The sequence below is a fragment of the Carlito syrichta genome, unplaced genomic scaffold (assembly GCF_000164805.1).
Source record: "Carlito syrichta isolate Samal-C Ts95f unplaced genomic scaffold, Tarsius_syrichta-2.0.1 Scaffold313175, whole genome shotgun sequence".
Taxonomy (NCBI): Eukaryota; Metazoa; Chordata; class Mammalia; order Primates; family Tarsiidae; genus Carlito; species Carlito syrichta.
Window position 1 is genome coordinate 64937 of NW_007257271.1, and position 8282 is coordinate 73218.

Below are 8282 nucleotides of genomic sequence, written 5' to 3' on the forward strand. Positions count from 1 at the left end.
CTCGAACCCATGGGCTCAGGCAATCCTCTCACCTCGGCCTCCCAAAGTGCTGGGATTATAGGTGTGAACCACTGCCCCCGGCCTCATTTACTTTCTAAATAAACTATGTTTTCTAATCTAAAAACAACCAAAAGTGACCAGGTGACAGAGTGAGGTTCCATCTCAACACATAACCAAAAGCAAAACCAAACCAAACCAGTAGATCCCGCTGCTGTGTGCTGTGCTTGCGCTGAGTGTTGGCTCTGTGCCCCTCTCGCGTCTGCCCTTGCCAAGATTGCCACAGACCAGGAGCTCCTCCAAGGCCTCACCTCCAGTGTGAGGCGAGGCCAGGCTCTGACTGGGTTACCTGACTCCAACGTTGACTGACCTGCCTGGTCTGCCCAGGACCGTCCCCGTTTTAGCACTGGAAGTCTTGCGTCTTGGCAACTCCCCTGAGAAACCCCTCTCAGAAACTGGCTGCCAAGCCCAGATCAGGCCCCCAACCCTTCCCGCTTCCCTAGGACCCAGCGATCGGGTCACCTGCTCTAAAACCTGTTGCACCACCAGCTGTCGGGTTGGAATCCCTGATTTAATACCTCATTGTCTCAAAGAAATCCTTGTGGCTTTTCAAGACGCATCATATAATATTAATGAAAACACCGTGCCTTCTGTCTGGATTAATTTTTTATGAACAATAATACGGCTGATTAATGTGGCTGATTTACGAGGGCTGGTGGTACAGGGTGGGGCGTGTGGTGGTGTGTGGCTGGTCTCTGACCACAGGGCATAGTTTCTTAGGTAGATCAGGGGAAAATCCTAGAACCCAGGTGTCAGCTCCAGCCGGGATGAGCTGTGTTGCTGCTAATGAATGCCTTAACAAAAGCAGGAATGGCCTAGCCGCTCGTTCTCCCATACGCCCTCACTGGAGGGGTACACCCCGGCCTGCGGGGTTTTCCCCCAGTGAGCCAGGCCAGGATGTCTGGGGAAGTGGCTCGTGTGCCCAGAGTTGCACATTTCACCTGATACTCATTCCCAGTTTTCGGCTGTCACCCAGCTACACGGGTTTCCCTGTGTCCGTATCTCTTAATAGTCCCCACGTCCACTGCACAGGTGCCATTTCTCATACAAAGAAACCCGGCTCTTGCCAGCAGCTCCTTCAGTTACATGTCAAACGGCTGCCAGTCTCTCCCTAAGTGACTCCTTTCTTTCTAGGGAACAGGGCTCAAGTGGTCTGGGCCCCCGGGTGTGAGTTCTTGAGGTCCACTGGTGTTGGATAAGGAGTGACGGTCCTTCTAATGCCTCGAAGTTGCCTTTTGGTTTTCTAGCTGAGCATCGAGCAGGCCCAGACGGTGGCAGAACAGGTGGAGATGAAGGCCAAGGTCGTCCAGTCGGAGGTCAAGGCCGTGACGGCAAGGCACAAGAAGGCCCTGGAGGAACGCGAGTGTGAGCTGCTGTGGAAGGTAACAGGAGGGGCGCCCCTGGACACAGCCTATGCCCTTTCCCCGGCGGTACCTGCACATATGTTCCGGGCACTCTGATTTCACATCCACCCTCTAAGTTTAGAACACTTGGCCGCTTTCCAGAAGGCTTGTTGGCAGAAAGATGCAGGGCGTCCTTGGAACATTGTGGGTGCTGTCCACGCAGTCAAGCAACAAGAAGCCTTTTCAGCAGTCCTTGGATAGCCAGGGCTGGAAGGAAGCTCGAGTTTTATGTTGCATACGCTCAAAGGGAGCCAGAAAGAAGGAAGCACAATCAGGACTGTTGTTGAGAAAGGCTGGCTGGTAGGAAACATCCTTATTTTTGGTGCCTGGGCTGGTTGCACTTCCTGAGCTCTTGTGGAAAGCCAGTTTTCCCCTTGAGGTCAGTGAGTGTGTGTCCTTTCTTCCTGTCGGGGCAGGAAAGAGCGTCAAGCGCACTGGTGTGCTGTTTAGATAAAAATCGGCTGGAGAGGCTGGACCTGGTGACTCACGCCTGTTCTCTCAGCACTTTGGGAGGTGAAGGCGAGAGGATTGCCTAAGTTCACGGGTTCTAGACCAATCTGAGCAACTTGGCCAGACCTCAATCTCTCAATCAACTGTAGTTAATTTAAAAATGAGACCAGAACCGGGCTTGGTGGCTCAGCCTGTAATCCCGCGCTTTGGGATTGCCTGAGCCCACGGGTTCGAGACCCACCTGGACAACTTGGTGAGACCTCATTTCTATAAGAAATCAAAAAATCAGCCAGGTGTGGTGGCGCATGCCTGTAATTCCGGCTACTTAGAAGGCTGAGGCGGAAGGATCGCTGGACCCCAGCAGGTCGAGGCTGCGGTGGCTGGGAGCGGCCACTGCACTCCAGTCTGGGCAGCAGAGTGAGACTCCAACTCAAGAAAAATGAGACTGGGTTCGGTGGCTCAGCCTGTAATCCCAGCAGTTTGGGAGGCTGTGTTGAGTAGATTGCCTGAGCCCCCACGGGTTTTAGACCAGCCTGGGCAACTTGGTGGGACCTCATCTCTACAATAAAAAAATGAGCCAGGTGTGATAGCGTGCACCTGTAGTTTGGCTCCCTGGAAGGCTGAGCTGGAAGGATCACCTGAGCCCAGCAGGTCAACACTGGGGTGGCCATGAGTGTGCCACCGCACTCCAGCCTGGGTGACAGAGTGAGACCCCCAACTAAAAAAAAGAAAGAAAGAAAATTACCCAGGTGTGGTAGTGCATGCCTGTAGGTCCAGGTATTTGAGAGGCTGAGGCGGAAGGATCACTTGAGCCCAGCAGGTCAGGGCGACAGTAACCATGATTGTGCCGCTGCACTCCAGCCTGGGTGACAGAGTGAGACTCCGGCTCAAAAAGGAAAAAAAGAAAAAAAAAAAATCAATTGAAAGAGTTTCCTCACCCCACCAAGTCCGCATCCCAACCTCTCCTCTGCAGATTTCACATTCAGGAAGGCGGAATGGGCTGGTGGGACTCCATACCAGGTCTTTCACTAATTACGTTGTCTGAACACACAGCAAGACTGTGTAGCTGATTTAAAGGGTATGCCTGTGTGTGTGTGTGTGTGTGTGTGTGTGTGTACGTACACGTGCCTATTTTGATCTCCAGATTATATGATGGCAGGATGGCGTCTCCGTTCCTGAAAATGACCCATGCCGTGCTCCAGAACGTTCTGCAAGGCTCCATTTCGTTTCGCATCGCCTTGCACTGGCCGCTTAGTCAACCTCGCGAATGGCAGCTTTCTGCCTCTTGTGACTTAATTCAGCACATATTTTTTGAGCACCTTTGTGTGCATGACATAGTTTGCAGACTCTCAGATGTCCCCCTGGGCCTCCCAGTGTTATGCCACCCACGAATGTTCATTATGACTGAGAGGCCCGCTTCTTGCAACCTGAGAGCTTTGTAGTGAACTCTGCCACGTCTGGATTTCCTGATGAAAAAGGCCTTTGTGTGTGGGGCTTCTGTGGCTCTCACCTTAGTTACCCTCCCTTTGAGGCCGACGCACTGTCCTCGGTCTGAAGGCTTTTTTCAGAAGAAATAGAAAGCAAGTTTGTACTCTTGGGAGAAGCCTGTTTGGAAGAAGAGTCGGTCTCTTCTTCATGAAATAAACTGTTTCCACTTGCCTAGAAACTCATTCACAGATCACTCCACGGTGAGCTTGCTCATTCTGGATACACCTTGGTGTTTATCTTTGCTTTTTTGCTGTGGACTGTTGCCCCATTTCCCGTGGGAATCCCCTCTCTTTAACTCATTACTAATTTTTTTTTTAATGTTCCTTCCCAGTAAAGCCTTACTAACTTATATCTGAGCATCTCTTTTTTTTTTTTAAATTGTAGAGATGTCAGGTCTTACCAAGTTGCCCAGGCTGGTCTCGAACCCTTGAGCTCAGGCAGTCCTCTCACCCCGCCCAACTGGCATCTCTTTGTTATAGAATGTTTTGTTTCCTTGTATCTCTAGTTATTGAACATTACATGAGTGTGAGGATTAAGGTGTCCCCGTTTTGCATGTCTGAACATGCCTCTTCTCATGCCTCATACGTTTCCAGTGGATTTGGCTTCCTCTTTTTTATTTTTTTTTTGAGTTGGAGTCTCACTCTCGCCCAGACTGGAGTGCAGTGGCCGCTCCCGGCCACCGCAGCCTCGACCAGCTGGGCTCCGGCGATCCTTCCGCCTCAGCCTTCTGAGAAGCCGGAATTACAGGCACGTGTTACCACACCCGGCTGATTTTTCATTTATTGAAGAGATGGGGTCTCGAACCCACGGGCTCAGGCAATCCACTCACCTCAGCCTCCCAAAGTTGCGGCATTACAGACTGAACCACTGAGCCCGGATCCGTTTGCTTTTTTTGAGTTGGAGTCTCACTCCGTCGCCCAGGCTTAAGTAATGTCCCATGGCCACCCCCGTGTCAGCCTGTTGGGCTCAGGTGATCCTTCCACCTCAGCCTTCTAATTAGCCGCAACTATAGGCATTCGCTGCCATCCCCGGCTGATTTGTTTTTTTTTTTGAGTTGGAGTCTCACTCTGTCGCCCAGACTGGAGTGCAGTGGCCGCTCCCAGCCACCACAGCCTCAACCTGCTGGGCTCCGGCGACCTTCCAAGTAGCCAGAATTACAGGCATGCTCTACCACACCCGACTGATTTTTTGATTTATTGTAGAGATGAGATCTCGCTGCCCAGGCAGGTCTCAAACCCGTGGGCTCAGGCAATCCACTCACCTCAGCCTCCCAAAGGCGCGGGATTACAGGCTGAGCCACCGAGCCCGGCTAGATTTTTTAATTTTATTGTAGAGATGAGGTCTCGCCAAGTTGCCCAGGCTGTTCTCGATTCTATGGACTCAGACAGTCCCCTCACCTTGGCCTTCCAAAGTGCTGGGATTACAGGCTTGAGCCACTGTGCCTGGCTCTCTTGAGCTTTTTGCTAGTCCCAACCTTTAGGTCTTAGCTTATCAAGGAAGCTGTTCCTGACCCCGCTCTGTCTAAATCAGGCATACCTGTTCACTGTCTTCATCCTATTTCTACTTTTTAACAGCTGGCATTATCTGATGGTATCTTGTTTCTTTGATTACGTCTCAGTATCTGCCCTTCTAAAATTCAACTCTCTGAGGGTAAGAACTGTAGTTTCTCTTGGTCAGTACAGTGTCTCCAATGCCTGATGCAAATTAACTGCCCCACACACATTTGGTAGGTGGTTGGTTTGGTTTGTTTTGTTTTTTTTTTTTTGAGTTGGAGTCTCACTCTGTCGCCCAGAGTGGAGTGCAGTAGCCACTCCCGGCCACCGCAGCCTTGACCTGCTGGGCTCTGGCGATCCTTCCACCTCAGCCTTCCGAGTAGCTGGACCTACAGACGCGTGCTACCACACCCGGCTAATTTTTTTGCTTTATTGTAGAGATGAGTTCTCCCCAACTTGCACAGGCGGGTCTCGAACCCGTGGGCTCAGGCAATCCACTCACCTCAGCCTCCCAAAGGTGCGGGATTACAGACTGAGCCACCGAGCCTGGCTCTTTTTTTTTTTTTTTTTAAGAGACAAGGTCCGGCTGTGTTGCCCAGGCAGGAGTACAGTAGCTGTTCACAGGCACGATCACAGCCCAGAACTCCTGGGATCAAGTGATCCTGCCGTTCTAGCCTCACAAGTAGCTGAGACTATAGGTGTACATCCCTGCACCCAGTTAAATGGTTTTTTTTTTCACCTCTATGTTTAATTTCCAGCTTATAGAGAAGATACAATAGTCATAAGTTCATATATCCTTTTTCCAGATTCACTGATTATTTACATTTTGCCCCATTAACTTTCTCATTGTGTGTGTGTGTGTGTGTGTGAGAGAGAGAGAGAGAGAGAGAGAGAGATGACATCCTGGAGAGATCCTGTTAACCCTAAGTAATGTTTATTTCCTGTGAACAAGGTCATTCTTTCACGTAATTAACAGCTGTTAACAAAATCAGGAAGTTTAACTTTGATACTAGTATCTAATCTTCCATTTGTAATCATGGTTGAATAATTGTCTCCATAGTGCTCTTAATGGCTGTTTCACCAGGTCCATCCAAGATCACCCATTGCATTTACTTATTTATTTAGAGTCAGAGTCTCACTCTGTCTCCCAGGCTTGAGCACAGTGGCATGCTTATAGCCACCTCAGCCTCTACCTGCTGAGCTCAGGTGATCCTTCCGCTTCAGCCTTCCAAGTCGCTGGAACTATAGACACACACCACCACACCCAGCTAATTGTTTTGATTTGTTGTAGAGATAGGAGTCTCACCATGTTGCCCAGGCTGCTCTTGAACCCGTGGGCTTACTGTCTTCTTGCCTCTGCCTCCCCAAGTGCTGGGATTACAGGCATGAGCCACCTCGCCCAGCTCACTCATTGCGTTTAGTTGTCATGTCTACTTGGTGGTCATCTTCTGGAACCCCTCCAGCCTTTCTGGGTCTTTATTGGTTTTGCTGGCTTTGAAGAGTGCAGGCCGGTTGTCTTTTGCAGACTGTCTTTCAGCGTGGCCCGCCCAGTGCTGCTTCGTCCTCAGTGATGGCCTCTTTTCTGTACTTGGATCTAAGCCTCTGCCTCGGTCTCTCCCTGTCTCCTTTCCCTCCAGGTAGAGAAGATCCGCCAGGTGAAAGCCAAGTCTCTGTATCTGCAGGTGGAGAAACTGCGGCAGAACCTCAACAAACTCGAGAGCACCATCAGCGCGGTCCAGCAGGTCCTGGAAGAGGGCAGGGCTCTGGACATCCTGCTGGCCCGGGACCGGATGCTGGCCCAGGTGCAGGATCTCAAGACCGTGCGCAGCCTCCTGCAGCCCCAGGAAGACGACCGAGTCATGTTCACGCCCCCTGACCAGGCGCTGTACCTTGCCATCAAGTCCTTCGGCTTCGTCAGCAGCGGGGCCTTTGCGCCGCTCACCAAGGCCACGGGCGATGGCCTCAAGCGGGCCCTCCAGGGTAAGGTGGCCTCCTTCACCGTCATCGGCTATGACCACGATGGTGAGCCCCGCCTCTCAGGGGGTGACCTCATGTCGGCCGTGGTCCTGGGCCCGGATGGCAACCTGTTTGGGGCGGAGGTGAGCGATCAGCAGAACGGGACTTACGTGGTGAGCTACCGGCCCCAGCTGGAGGGCGAGCACCTGGTGTCGGTGACGATGTGCAACCAGCACATCGAAAACAGCCCCTTCAAGGTGGTGGTCAAGTCGGGCCGCAGCTACGTGGGCATCGGGCTCCCGGGCCTGAGCTTCGGCAGCGAGGGCGACAGCGACGGCAAGCTCTGCCGCCCTTGGGGCGTGAGCGTGGACAAGGAGGGCTTCATCATTGTCGCCGACCGCAGCAACAACCGCATCCAGGTGTTCAAGCCCTGCGGCACCTTTCATCACAAGTTCGGCACCCTGGGCTCCCGGCCCGGGCAGTTCGACCGGCCGGCGGGGGTGGCCTGCGACGCCTCGCGCAGGATCGTGGTGGCTGACAAGGACAATCATCGCATCCAGATCTTCACCTTCGAGGGCCAGTTCCTCCTCAAGTTTGGTGAGAAAGGAACCAAGAATGGGCAGTTCAACTACCCTTGGGATGTCGCGGTGAATTCTGAGGGCAGGATCCTGGTCTCAGACACGCGGAACCACCGGATCCAGCTGTTTGGGCCCGACGGGGTCTTCCTGAATAAGTACGGCTTCGAGGGGGCTCTCTGGAAGCACTTTGACTCCCCGCGGGGTGTGGCCTTCAACCACGAGGGCCACCTGGTGGTCACCGACTTCAACAACCACCGGCTCCTGGTCATTCACCCCGACTGCCAGTCCGCACGCTTCCTGGGCTCGGAGGGCACGGGCAACGGGCAGTTCCTGCGTCCACAAGGCGTGGCGGTGGACCAGGAAGGGCGCATCATTGTGGCAGATTCCAGGAACCACCGGGTACAGATGTTTGAGTCCAACGGCAGCTTCCTGTGCAAGTTCGGCGCCCAAGGCAGCGGCTTTGGGCAGATGGACCGCCCTTCCGGCATCGCCGTCACCCCCGATGGAATGATCGTGGTTGTGGACTTTGGCAACAATCGAATCCTCGTCTTCTAATGGCAGTTTCTAGGTTTCTGTGTTTGGGGTGTGCGTCTCTCTCTCCTCTCTCTTCTTCGCTCCTCTCTCCTCTCTCCTTTCTCTTTTTGAATTTCAAAGAAGAAACCGTCTCAGGGAAATTTCTTTTTTCTTTTTTTTAAAGAGAACAAGAAAAGTACAACATTGCTTGAGTCCTACCTCATCTTTATTTTTTTACAGATGAATGTACTTGTCTGTTCTGCAGGGATTGAGCCTGTGAAGTGAGAACTCTATCTACCTCATACGTCTTGATTTTTCCTTCTTCGGCAGGCCCTCTGCCCCCC

The 8282-nt window shown here is 52.4% G+C and overlaps 1 protein-coding gene across 1 annotated transcript in view; it reads left to right on the forward strand.

The window, feature by feature from the left end:
- TRIM71 (tripartite motif containing 71) overlaps positions 1–7980 on the forward strand; it is a 41135-nt gene extending 33155 nt beyond the window's left edge. Inside the window, exons 7-8 of the mRNA XM_021718625.1 lie at positions 1305–1439; positions 6529–7980. Of these exons, the coding sequence (XP_021574300.1) occupies positions 1305–1439; positions 6529–7980 (1587 nt within the window). The remainder of the gene's footprint in view (positions 1–1304; positions 1440–6528) is intronic.
- The last annotated feature ends 302 nt before the right edge of the window (positions 7981–8282 follow it).